Genomic DNA, 13511 nt, shown 5'->3' on the forward strand with positions numbered 1-13511 from the left:
TAAATTAATTCCAAAATTTTCTTCTACGATATCATTTCTGACGTTAAAATTTAACTGTTATTACATATTTGTACCTTGGTTGTTTATTTGATTACTCTTGAAATAGGTAATTCTACATTTTTAAAAAATGATCTGCGGCTCATTGAACTGGACGAGAACCCTAATGAGGTGGCTATCGCGGCGCCAATGGGCAAAAACAGTAACAGAGTTCATACGTTTTTGTCCTGCGATAGGGTACGGTAGTTTAATTCAGGACTTCAAGTTTCATCCTAGTCAATTTTGAAGAAGGGTTGTGTAGTTCTTCTGAAATTAACTGTCCAGAGCATTCCTTTGAGGTTTTGAGAAACGGATCACAAAAACGCGTAGCAGTATGTGGATCGGATGCAGCTGTTTCTCTTCTGCGGGCGTGCCGAAGTAGATGGGAGTGTTTTTAAGCGGGAGAAAACCATCAGTTGTTGTTCGACGAGAATTCTCACGAAAGTGAAGATCTTAACAATCCCATCGTCAGCTTCGTTGAGTCGCAAGCTTTACTTTTCCATAAGAAGGTGAGAGGGTATAAGGCGTGCTCGAAAAAAACATTTTACCGCTATTAAAATTGACACCAAACACAATTGTTTCAAGCCGTGCTCTGAAAAGAAAGGGAAGAAATGGTATTGAAAAGAAAGGGAAGAAATGGTGTTCAATGAATTGTTTTCACACAAACAGACTGAGTTTCGCTCATCCAATTCTATTCCAGGCTATGCTGTTGAGACGCCGTTTCTCTGCCCAACGTCAAGCGAATGTGTCAACATCCTCAAGCGGCACCACTGGCACTGGATGTCAAAATACAGCGTGTTCCTCCACGGACAGCAGCATGGATGCATCGCATGTTAGCACAATAGTTGTTGGAATGGACTCGAGAAGGTACTTTTCCTGATGGTGACTGCATAAAAAGATTAACAACCGGATCTTCACCTCTCAGATCACCACTCCCTCGTTTTGCGATTTCGTGCGATCCAGAAGAGCAACATGTAACGACAGCGGAAGTGCGAGTCGGCAAGGAGTTGTCGCCTGTCGATGAGGCGGTGCGATTCAGGGTAAGTTGGAGAGTCTGGATATTCTTTGGTTTGTCTTCGCCTTTTTTCCGATTTTTCTACCCCTAACCTTTACGTTTAAGTCTCATTCACCATCCCCTCTACAACTCGTTATTCCATCCAGCTCAAGTTCTACCCAGGCAGCAAGTTCAAGCAGTAACGATACTTGCTACGTGGTCAGTTTGATTGGGACTCTGGTCAGAAGTATACGTCAGCTACACTACGTATTTCCAGGTGTCTGGAGGGCAACTCTCTCCTGGAGCAGCGTCCGCATCTTCAGTTTCATCCTACGATGGCGCGTCACCACATCCACACCTTGGTGAACAATTGAGCCCTGCACAGTCTCTCAGCAAGTCCCCAATCACCATAAGGTATGCGCTCCAAAGCGATTACGCCTGCTTCAAATCCAAGTTTAAGTTCTATTTTTTTCTCTTCTAGAAAAGGTCCATTTGGTTTTGGTTTCACCTTGAAATCCGTTCGAGTTTATCTTGGCGAGCACTCGGACTACTATACTATTGAACACATAGTAACGGCTGTCGTGGAAGGTTAGTTGATTAGGCCATTTCAGTGGTCAGAATGATCAATCTACGGTGATACCAGTATGAATCAGTGGAATTGTCACGGTGTCACGAACTAAGCACTTCTTCGGCTGTTCAGAACCAGTTGGTAGGGGTCTCCGGTGCAGAACAGATGACGCTAGCAATTACCCGCTTTTTCCTGCCAAAATGACTGCTTCCCTCCTCCTGTCTCTAAAATGACAAAGAAACACCCTACCCTAACTGCCATCATCAGATTCAAAATTATTTTCCTGTCTTTTAAATTTCATGTGTGATTTGTTAAGGAAGTCCAGCATACGAAGCTGGTCTTCGCAGCGAAGATCTCATTACGGCAGTAAATGGACAACCAGTTCATAATCTTACACATCCTCAACTAATGCATCGTTTACTGAGCTATGGAAACGAGTTGACGTTGAAGGTTAGTCGCCTAGAGATCACTTTTCTCTTTGTTTAATTTTTTTTATCAATTGAGTATTGTTTATGCACCTTATGGATCAGCTTTGTTGATGGATCGATCTTATTCATGTTTAGAACACTTGGTTTAGGTCACTCCACTCTCTGCAACATCGATCAAAGAGGGTGCACCCAGAAAAACTCTGGGAAAGCTTGCCAAGAAAAAACCAAAACGTCCTCAGCGTCGTGTTCCGTTGGAAAAGAAACCGAGGTTTGTCCAGCAACTCCTACTAGAATTTTCGCTTTTTTGTTCCACTACATAATTTTTTTCCATAATTTTCTATTATTATATATTTGTCGTTTTTAAAATGCTTTAAATTTTAACGAATACGGAAAACGTTTCGCTTTTTGTGCAAAGGTTTTCTCCTTTTTTCCAGAAAACCCTCATCTCTTCTCCGTCGCCTCAGCGGAAAACGAACCACCAATGACATTGTACCTGGTAGTTCTAGTCAGAAGCAAACCTTCATGCCAAGGTGAGAGTAAAATTTTGATGGGTGGTTGTAGTTTTTTTTTTCTTTTTTCCATTTTTTCGGTAGAGTATTTAGTATTCCTCGAGTTATTCGAGTTCGTGTTTGTATACGTTTTTTTAGTTTATAAGTTCGTGGCGATTCAGGTCGGTGTCCAGTCAGGACGGAGCGATTCTCGGCGGCCCATTAACCACATGTTGCCCACCATGTGCGAGCACATCCACCGTTGGCACTGTTTCAATTGCTGGCACGAAGTCGACCACCCATAAGCGACTCTCTGACGTTGGTCTCAAAGAAGAAAATCGGTAAAATTAATCGTCTTTATGCGTAATGGCCAGATCTACTGCATGATGTTCAGTTCACCACTCGTTTCTTCACGACCATCGTCGTTACGAGGTTTAAAACAACCGCTGCCGACTGCGGCAATGGGTTCCGGCCCTTCGGGAAATGTTGTTGGATTGAACGTACTAAAAATGCCAACATCACCGATTCCTGTGAGTCCACTGGCTCGAACGGAGCATGTGGAACCTGCTGCTCCGATTGTGACGAGGTAAGGTAACTACGTAAAATTTGTTTTGGTACTACTTTGTCCCTGTTATGGATTTTTGCGAAGAAAAGTTTTTTTTAGAACTGTGCGATGGAACGGGGTAAGGCTTGAAGAAGTAGTGATTAGATCACAATGAATTTCACACAGTTTTCAGCCTAAGTTATGTTTGTAGCTAGTTGTGGTAACCAACCCATGTGTGTGAACAACCGGCAAACTTAAATACTACATAACGCTTATGGTCCGTAACAATGTTGAGGTCGCAGAGTGACGCTGCGCAGTGTGGCCGCAAGGGAGAGATTTGTGCAAGCATAAAACAGCTATGAAACGGCTATGCATTTAGTTCGGAGTTGTTCGCGATCGCAGCTTTTTCTGCAGATCATTGAACTGAACACTGTAGCTTGCGTCAATTTCAGATCTCCAAGCCCTTCATCCAGCAACAAGCTAATGGCCAGTGGTCGATCATTCTTACGAATGTTGCATAGGGACGAGAAATAATACGACTTGTCTCCAGAAAGTTTGCGAAGGGTAATTAGCCGGAAACTCCCTTGAATCATATAAATCTCTCTTTCTCTGTTTGTCTCATCATCTTTCCTTATCCAATGCATGTGAATTATCACCTTTATTTCCGGCATATTGTACATCGGGTAGAGTGACTATTATCGTCCGTGTAAACTTCTTCATTTTTCGTGTAGCATACGGATTTTCAAGTCCCAAAGCGTGTTCTGTGAATGTCTTCAACGCTACTCAACCTTTGAATCGATTTATAATCGATTGAGCAAAGCATCTCTTGTATTTGCGTGTTACTATAATATTTTTTTTTCGCTGTACATAAAATAATGTGTCCTTTATATTTGCAAATCTGTTCGAACCAATGTTCATACTTCATGTTTCTAAACGCATTTAACGCGTTCCGTTATTGTCTGTTGCTAACTCCTACTAAAAAAAGAAATGTAGAGACATCTTCCAAAGAATTCTTCTCTCATAATGTATTTGTGCTTTGTGATCACGTCACAGAACTGCTTCTACTACAGCCTTCTCTTTTCCGCATATTTTAGGAGTAAGCCGCGATCATCCTTATGTTTGCATCTACTCGCGGGTTTTGATTTCATGCGTTGTTTGAATGTTTTACATCGATTCGTCGGTTTTTCTCCCGAATATTTTTCGCCCCCATCAAATTACAAAACTTTTGAAAGGTATTCGCTACCTGATTCGCTTTCAAGTCCTAATGCAGTTCCATAAAGATTCGCATGAGGTTGATGTACACAGAAGATGAAACACATCACATTACAGTACTTTTTTCTGCTACTAAACTCTGGCACACCCACCAGAAATATACATATAAAACTTCTGAGCAGTTTGATGTGCTGTAGCCCCTTTTTTCAATAATTTTTCGAACGTTGTTATCTCGATTTAAGGACCAAAGAAAATTGTTTACACTAACTTGTTAGTATGAAATGCTGCACAATATATGTTGGATTGTATTCATACTTGAACTGGTTTATTTATTCAGTCCTTGTATTCTGATTTCGCCAGAATCAAACTTCAGATTTAAATTTATTTGTCTACATATTTTAGAGTCATCAGTTTTGATGTCAGAACAGCATTTATGTCAAATTTCTAAGGAATTAAAATCGCCTGAGGTGCGTTTAGAACGGTCCGTCCTTTTTCCTCGCAGTTAGGCGAGGGAGGTGTAAATGATATCGCCGCTTATAGTTGTTTCTTAGGATTCCGTTCAGATGATTTTATTCCTGAGGATAAGGAAACAACAACCAATTAATTAAAAGGCAGTCATCGGACCTTATACGAGAAACATTGCACGAAAGGAAGTGAAGGAACTCCGCAAACGTCGACGAAGATTTGAGTTCTTTCTTGGATCAGCTCCCGAAAACCACGTCGAGGAAGACGGCTGCACAACTCGGCGTTGCTAAGCGCACCATCGAGGTTCACCCACACGGAGATGAGCTCCCTACGAGGTGATTGAAACCAACCATTCATTCCGGGTGAACACCTGTCAGCCATTGCTGCTTCGCACACGCCGATTGGAGTCTCCGCAGGACGAACCACGGGGGACGAGAGCAGGTTTTCAGGTTTCCTAAATGATAACGAGACGTACCTATTGGCTCTCCCGAGCTGCTCAGTAGCTTCGAGAACCGCAGCGGAATCAACACCGACAGAAGGCTCTCCTTACCTGTTGCTTCTGGGACTCGCGGAGAATGCTGTCGTGTGAGCTGCTGCTCGACAACCACCCGGTGGACCCCAAAATCTTCACGCGGCATCTCTGAGAGTTGGCCACCGCAGTCCGAGAACAGCGACTGAGACCTGTCGCCATCCACCTACTCTGGCACTCACTGCTAACTCGAAGCCCTGGGTTGGGTCCCCCATTTCACCTCTTTCAGACTACCGCTTGTTACGGGCCCTTGAAGATTCACATGTGTTTAATGCTATTCTTTCACTGTCCTCAAATCCACCGTTGAGTTGTTCCTGAGACTTAGCCTCCCGGTTCCTGGTCCAAGGGAACTGCAACTCTTCCAGTCGAGTTGAACCAATTCGAAGTTGGATGTCAGGAAATGTCTTTCTTCTCGGTATGAGCTCGCCATTTGGTCTGTGTTCGTTAAAAATATAGAAAGAGAGAATTTTGGCCCACTGATCCATTACAATCACTAGAGAACGGTTTTCTTCTATGATTTATTTAAATATTTTTCATTCGACACGTCCCTTAAAATAGGTTATCGTGGAAAAATACTGAAACTAAAGTATTTGTAGTCACCGTAAATTATCCTTTTTAACGTCTTCTAGAAGTACTGCGGGTTTATCCAGAACACCAGTGCAAGACCCACAGTGACCCAGGGCAGTGCGTCGCCAGTTGAGTTGTAGCAGTAAGGCGGAGGCATCTCGTTATCCTCATCGGTCGGGTGCAACAGCTGATTGCGCCTCGTCATTCCTTTTGCGCAATTTTGGGTGATAAAAATTTGCTCAGCAACTTGTCTTTAGCGATAGAGTGTTTGAGGAGAGCAAAACAAATCACTGTGCAAAAACCTGGTTTGCAATCTGCGCCTCCACTCACTATCTCGGCAGAAATCTAAGCAGATAGTTGCGAATTTCTCTAGTTCACGTGATTCAGTAGACTTGCCTGGACTGAATCGGGGAGCGGACATCGTCAACGACTATGTCCTACTTCTCTCAAGATGCAGGTCATCTGCCCTGCTCACCTGCTGCGTGCGCTTTCCCTGTGGAGCTGCAGTCGTAATTACACGGAGGCGCACGGCGCTGAAGGCAGGTCAGCCGATTTTCGCGTGCGCCTCTTGTCCTGTCCCCATCCAGGAGTGCCGCGTTGTCGAATTATCACCGGATGACGGTGTGCATACAGTAAGTTGATCAGTGGCCATTGACCTGAAACAAGGAGGAGTTCACTACAAAATTTAGGCCACGGAGCAAGTAAGTAGGGTAGTAACTAAGAACTTCCCTAAATCTTGAGAGAATCAAGGTATGCCTGTTCAAAGTATCTCATAAAAACAAAGAGGCCAAAATTCAAAAAGAAATTAAAAAATTGGATCGTTTCCGCTCTTCCTAGATGATCCATTTTTAGGTGACAAGCACCCAACTGAACCACTTGCTTCGCAGTCCATCAGGTAGAAAACTTCGGGACGGGTAATACCTATACGGGGTCGTAGATTGTGGGAAGAGGCTGATTCCTTTCATCTCTCCCTGTATCAGTGTAAATGGACGACCCGTTCCTAACGACGTCCTTTATTGCAGCGCACCACCTTTGCGTCCTCCCGGCTGCGATTCGTCAAAAATCCAATCGGACGAATCGCAGGAGGGAGCGGGGCCCAAGGGTTGCGCATTGCAACAAAAGCTGTCGTAAGAAACATCATTCCGGGGTTGTCCGTTTCCACTGATACAAGGAAAAATCGACGGAATCACCCTCTTCCCCACAATCTACGACCCCGTATAGGCATTACTCGCCTGAAACCCGTACCACCCCAGATTCGTGAGGTGATGGCTATAATTTTCACGCGTAGTCTATAGTGTAATTGATTCATCTGGTGAGTTGAACTGACTTCTCAAAGGGTTTACTGCGGGATTAGAATTGAATTTTCTCTTTTCGCATACAATATGTAGATGATCCGAGTTCTCTAACATATTATGCATTCTGAGGTACAACAACAGACCAATATCGTATGAATATAACAAAAGCAACGATAGAAATCTGTAAGATAATTGTGATATAAAATATTTACGCTTGAGTACAGTAACCAAGGCATGCGGAAGTTTTTGAGGAAATAGAGGACTGAGATAGTGAGAACGTCTAATCTTTCTAGGCAGAGGTTTAAAAGCTGATGGAAGTTTTCCAAACATTAATCCGTCGAGTCATCGAATACCCATAAAGATCAGCGATCACCTTGGCATGTTTAACAGACAAGGTAGGTCAAATCTATGTATTCTGTAAAGTGACGTTCTGTAACGTAGAGCAATTCAGAGCTATTGTTAGAATGTGGAAGAAACAATTAGAATCCCTAAGAAGGCTGTGAAGAGTTGTTGTTCTGCCCGGTGTTGTTCAACAGCACTGCCGGCACGCTGCTTTGTCTTCGATTCCACGCACGGAAATTCAACGACTTCGCAATTGTTCGGAATTTCAGCGAAGCGCGTTTCTGTCCACTCAAGGACCGAGGCGAGATGTTGCCCAGGGAATCGCGTGAACTTTGTGCCGATAAGGCTGTCCATGGATACGAGCTTCTGGAATGGGTAACAGTTCATCGGGAATGGTTGTCTTCCTAAGAAATTCCTATTTTTCGTATGAGATGAGAAAACACCAAGTCACAATTCACAAATGGTTTAGGCTGAGCAACTTTAGTGGCGCCTACTGATTTACTCCTGGGACTCGGGACTCAAGACTCAATAGGAAAAAAAAGCAGTGGCCGTCATCAAACTATCCAGGATAAACCTAATGCGAATTGAAAATTAAATGCGGTCATTGATGGTTTTCTCTCTCAATTCAATTCAAATTGCAATAACTCGCTTCATAACTCACTTCAAGACCGCCGATGTAGGTGGAGGAACTAAGCTTGTTCGAGGTGAAGATCCAGCCTGATTAACTCGGAAATCGAGGTATTCTTTCGTTACAAGAGCACGATCATGCGGCTGAAACCGTGGATCACTTATCGATTAGCTTCTCATCCCTTAATAGAGGCGTGAAGCCTACTCACCTTTTCAGATCGCCAGAAATACTGAATAAATATCCTTTTCTTGAATTTATTACTCTTTTCTCCTTCTGAAAAATGTGTCGGAGTTGTACGTGCCGAATTACTTCTCCTTTTTTAGGTTGTATGAAAAAACATCGGAACTATTAACGTTTTGTTAGCGCTTTATATATCAAGCAAGATTTTTTTGTCCTTACTACTTTAGCCACTCATTTTTGCGTGTCTGGCTAAATTAGCTAGAAATGGCGATTAAAGCGTCTGCGATCGAACTCTTCTAATTAGTAACTCGGTGGTGATTTCACCAAGCCATACATATGTACATGGATGAGACCGTTAATGTAGCTAGATGGCTTTCATTCCTTCTTTTTTTGTGTCACAGATGGAAAAAAAAATTTCTCACGCACATTTTTTTTTTCAGAGATGTACTTGGATCAGAACGAAATGAACCACAGTGCAGTTGTGTAGCCATTGCGATCGAAACAGCACGATGAAGATAACTCGGTTGGAATCAAGGTGGGACCATCGCGAACTACAGTGATGAACGGTGGTAGCGACGGTCCTCACTCGATCCTAACCGCATCACTTCGAGCGCAGCCGCTTACGCAATTGCACCGAGTTGAAGTTTTACGTCCTTTTGATTCGACTATATCTGGCACATGGTTGGCAAGAAAAAAAAGAGCAATCATGTGCTTTTTTGACTAAGCAGTATCCAGTAAGAAATTTCTGATGGTTTAAATAATCGCAGAAAAATGATGAGAAGGACATAGTCCACATTTGTGTATATTTACACCAGTGGTTATTATGTACTTCTTCTGAATAAATAAACATATGCATAGACACTCGCCATCAGTTATAAAAATCTATCCAAAGATCTTAAAATTTACTTTTCACTATTCGAATGACTTTCTTTGAGAGTAACATTCAGTGCTTTTTTCCCTAGGGCGTCATAGGAATCATCTACGCATTATTCGAACAAAAAATTTAGCTGTATGAAAGAAGCAGAGTGATACGCGAAATTTAGTATTGATGAATATATTGAAAAGTCAAAAAGGTTTTTCCACCTTGTGTAACTGGATTGATAACGGATACTATACGATGAAATCCAGGGCAAGTTCTCCAAGAGCTGAAGAATCGTGATACTCGGAACACCTAAAAAGATTATTGCAGTTTTTCTTGCGAACAAACAAAAATTCATCATTACATCCAACAATTACACTCCCTAAAAACTCTTTCCTGCATATTTAAATGAAGTGGCAATCACTCACTTTGTGCAGCGAAACTTTCGTAATTCCACCTCCACGCACTCGTGAACGGTACGCGCCCCTCATTTCTCCTCGACATGTGATTAAGGTTACCTTAACAAAAGCTTTAACCTCGTTAAGGTAAGTACTGGTGAATGCAAAACGTAAACAAGCCCAATAATTGGGATCTCTCGTGAGCCAGATATAGAATCGCTCAAATTTTACTGTAGACTGGATATGGATGTCCAACGAAAACAATTGTGGGACATGAATACTAAGCTGTCATGGGAACACCTAGGGGTTATTCCTATTGATCCCTTTAGATTTCCTATTCTTAATAATTAATCCACAAATAAGCTAGTTCTAAATATTAGAGTCATGTAGGAACTCAAGCACGTACTGCGCTGCGCCTTCACTTGTAAGAAGCCAGATTCTCCAGAATCGAGGCCAGATGTTAAGGGCAGCGTTTCATGAAAATGAGGAAGTGCGGAGACCTCATGGAAGACGTACAGAGTGATCCACATGATGTGTGACGCAAAAAAACTACCCACATTTTTGCAGCGATCAATCCAAATATGTAAGAATTTTCTTCTTTTCAACAGTCCCAAAATTCCGCGTATGTTCTCACACATCACATAAAAAATGACCACCTTTAGCCTCAATAGAAGCATCGAATCTCTTCCGGGAATTTCTGAGGATGCGCGCGATCATTTCACTTGCCCCATCCCTTCTCCAAGCCTCTTTTCAGCGAATTCAGTGACTTGGGCTTGAAAAGGCAGGTTTCTTCGCTCTAGAGTCGACCAGACACCAAAATCCAAAGGATTGAGATCGGGCGAGTTTGGCGGCGAAACACCTTCGCCCAGAAATCCGGAAGATTGATCTCACATCACTCCAATGTCTTCTTGCACCGTTGGCTGGAAGCCAATCTTGCTGGAAAGCCCAGTCAATGTCATTACCGCTTTCTTTGTCCCAAGGAATCGTCGCATCCCTGGATTTTACATAGCACTTCATGTGCGCCATCCTATATAGTTTGGGGTGTGGGTTACAAATATGAGGGCGGCTCCGCTGTCGACACGCCCTGGCCCATTCATTAGCTTTACCTGAAAAGGCGGTTGCGAAAACCCATTGATCTCCGACCGCGTGCTCGTGGACGCGGCGCGTGCACATGGTCAGCGCGTTTTGACGTACCTCGTAGGAAAACAGCTAAAAGCCGTTCCCCACGTCTTTTTTAAAGAAAATCTACACACCAAACTCGATGTTTTCTATCAGATTCCCACACTACGCGACTTTCGTGTTATTATTCAAGCAAGGAAGATTTTCTCACCAAGAATTTCTCGTGCACTTGCTTGAAACTAGTGGAGAGGACAAGATCACGTACTGTTCACTGTACTTCCCACAGTCGAACAGTACGAAAGGAGCCATCCCCGTGTTCGTGTCCCCGTTTCGATTTTGTCCGCGTCAGCTGACTACTCTCTATGAGCTGAGCCGGCCAAAGCAGGACATATCAATCAATTTGCTCAATCCTTTGGACAATATCAATCCATACTATCATATCGTTTTGATTTTTGACATTAATAATAATTATTACATATATTATATTGTACATCTAATCTATGTAAGGTGTATATGTTGTACATAGTGTATTAGTGTTTGACCGTAAGCCCTGTAAAATAAATGCGTGTACGCATAACAGCGAAGGTCTTGGAGGCATACAAACTAGATAGAGGGAGATGTAAAGAGAATAGATGGCCTTGAGACCCCTCAAAGAGGAAGCTGGCACAGGACGAACTAAGGACTTCCTTGCATGTGCCCGCATGGATCCGCACGCACTAGGCCGACTAGGCGAATAAGGTAAATTAGCACGACCCATAAGACCTTCGCTGGGCCCGTACAGGACAGAGGTCAGCTCATCGTTGTCCGCTGCTTCTTTCGGGACAAATGATGGGATCGACGGATACACCTGCTGCTGTCCCAACAAACTTATAAGGTCACGGCAAGGATTCCCGGACTTGGGACTTGCACTAACCTGTTCCTTCATTTTGTAGAACCCTGTTCTCTTTTCCCGCTTCAGCTGTTCATTTAAGATATACTATTGGATAAGCATAACTGTACTGTTTAGAGTTACATAGATATCAGGAATGAAGACTAGAATAATGGAGATAGGACTTTCTATGCCGCGATTTCTGGAACTGGAAAGCTGTTTCGGTTTTCTCATCAAAAAATAGTAAAAATCTGTAGCACACGACCACTAGCTTATCATTTGCAGCCAGCGCACTCGTTTCAAAAAAAGCTACGCGACTTCCAAGGCAATGTCATTTACAAAAATTAAATTATTAATTATAGCTCGCAGAACTTTAGAAGCGCTTTGGATAAATGCGAAAGGTCCAAAAATGAATAGAAAAGAAGAGCGCTTAGCCGTGACCAACGAGCTGGCTCTGTATCAAGACCTTTGCGGGTTTTGATCTACGGGGTCATATGCAGGTCGCATTCTAATTAGTATTAGCGGAGCGATTGCACCACGCCGCATATCCGCTAACATCACCGCAACGCGGCTACTGAGGAAAGCACTACGAATTAGGCCCTTTTCGTTTTTGTTTCCGGGTGTAATATCAAAGGGGATGATGACTTGTTCCGGATGAAGCATTTGAGAGGATATATTGCAAATATTCTTACTCTTTCCAGTCTCTGACGAAGGCGACAACGCCGAAACGTTAACCGTAATAAAGTTAGTTAGCAATCTTGGTTGTTGCTTAAATTTGACTATCGACAAAATTAAATTTATTTATTGAGTTAGAAATTTGAATTAATTGAAATTATTATTACCTGATGAAAGGTGGTCATATTATCCGAAGAGTAGAATCTGGTACTACTGCTGGTTTGTTTCCACCAATGGGATTCCGTCAAAATGTCTTCAACAGCAACTTCATCGCCATCACATATGAAGCAGAGATTATCAGTGACCAGCGATGGAGGGATCTGGAAATTATTCACTTTTTGTGGGCACGTGATCTAGCAGATAACCAGATAATCGTTCCTCAATATCGCTTACCTTGCTGATGTATTTCACAGGACATTTCAACGTGCTGGTAAGTGTCGATGGCCCATCGAGTGGTTTCTCGTCCACTGAGAACACTGGCACGGGTTCGCAAGTGTCACCATAGTGGAACAACACCTCTTCGTCTTGATCTTTCCCTGTTTAGAAGGATTCAGTTCTCTAACAATGGGGAATGGAAAATAAGGTTATAGGCATCACCCCACCAATCTGAGGTGGTACGAACTTCAGGGGGAGTATTCGTATACGGCGTAGATTATGGAGAGAGGAGTGATTCCGTCCATTTTTCCCTGTATCAGTGGAAACGGACGACCCCGGAATGCTGTTTCTTATGACGGCTTTCGTTGCAATGCGCAACGTTTGCGCTTCGTCCAACCCTGCCCCGCCTGTCGAAAACCCATTCGGACGAATCGCAGACGGGGGGCGGCGCAAGGGTGGCGCGCTGCAATTGAGGACGTCGTAAGAGACAGCGTTTCGGGGTGCCCGCTTCCAATAATATATGGAGAAATGGACGGAATCACCCCCTTCTCCATAAACTACGACCCCGTATACGAATATCCCACCTGAAATCCGTACCACCTCAGAATCGTAGGGTGATCCCTTTAAGGTTCACTACCGTATCGCGGAACACCAATGTTGGAACTGTTTTTGATAATGCGGTTGTGAAAAATGTGGAAAAATGTTATCTTTATCCTGTGATTATAGGAATAAAGCTATGTATTTATTTTAACCGCGTCAACAAGCATTAATACAGGTGATAAGAACAACGTAAGTTCCCAGTTAATGTTATCTTCATGCTGGTTCGTAAATAATAGGGAAATTCTCCTTGCACACCATGGAGAAAGTTTACAAAATGTCATATCCAATTTAAAATCATTTGAATTTGAGGCTACAGAAAAAATTTTCGCAAGAGAAATTCA

The 13511-nt window shown here is 43.0% G+C and overlaps 2 protein-coding genes across 4 annotated transcripts in view; one reads left to right on the forward strand and one right to left on the reverse strand.

Moving 5' to 3' along the window:
• The window catches only part of RB195_019910 (uncharacterized protein), a gene marked incomplete at both ends in the record, with an annotated part of 104239 nt that extends 100647 nt beyond the window's left edge, over positions 1–3592 (forward strand). For both annotated transcript variants that reach the window (XM_064187977.1, XM_064187976.1), the window contains 11 exons: positions 737–903; positions 962–1076; positions 1157–1249; positions 1308–1444; positions 1512–1618; positions 1915–2048; positions 2176–2294; positions 2461–2556; positions 2697–2855; positions 2909–3100; positions 3511–3592. In XM_064187977.1, coding sequence (XP_064043855.1) covers positions 737–903; positions 962–1076; positions 1157–1249; positions 1308–1444; positions 1512–1618; positions 1915–2048; positions 2176–2294; positions 2461–2556; positions 2697–2855; positions 2909–3100; positions 3511–3592 — 1401 coding nt within the window. The remainder of the gene's footprint in view (positions 1–736; positions 904–961; positions 1077–1156; positions 1250–1307; positions 1445–1511; positions 1619–1914; positions 2049–2175; positions 2295–2460; positions 2557–2696; positions 2856–2908; positions 3101–3510) is intronic.
• Positions 3593–7614: 4022 nt separating this feature from the next.
• RB195_019911 (uncharacterized protein) overlaps positions 7615–13511 on the reverse strand; it is a gene marked incomplete at both ends in the record, with an annotated part of 29086 nt that continues 23189 nt past the window's right edge. For both annotated transcript variants that reach the window (XM_064187980.1, XM_064187978.1), the window contains 7 exons: positions 7615–7834; positions 8130–8239; positions 8305–8369; positions 9360–9447; positions 9564–9653; positions 12363–12515; positions 12589–12731. In XM_064187980.1, coding sequence (XP_064043859.1) covers positions 7615–7834; positions 8130–8239; positions 8305–8369; positions 9360–9447; positions 9564–9653; positions 12363–12515; positions 12589–12731 — 869 coding nt within the window. The remainder of the gene's footprint in view (positions 7835–8129; positions 8240–8304; positions 8370–9359; positions 9448–9563; positions 9654–12362; positions 12516–12588; positions 12732–13511) is intronic.

The sequence above is a fragment of the Necator americanus genome, chromosome II (assembly GCF_031761385.1).
Source record: "Necator americanus strain Aroian chromosome II, whole genome shotgun sequence".
Classification (NCBI taxonomy): Eukaryota; Metazoa; Nematoda; class Chromadorea; order Rhabditida; family Ancylostomatidae; genus Necator; species Necator americanus.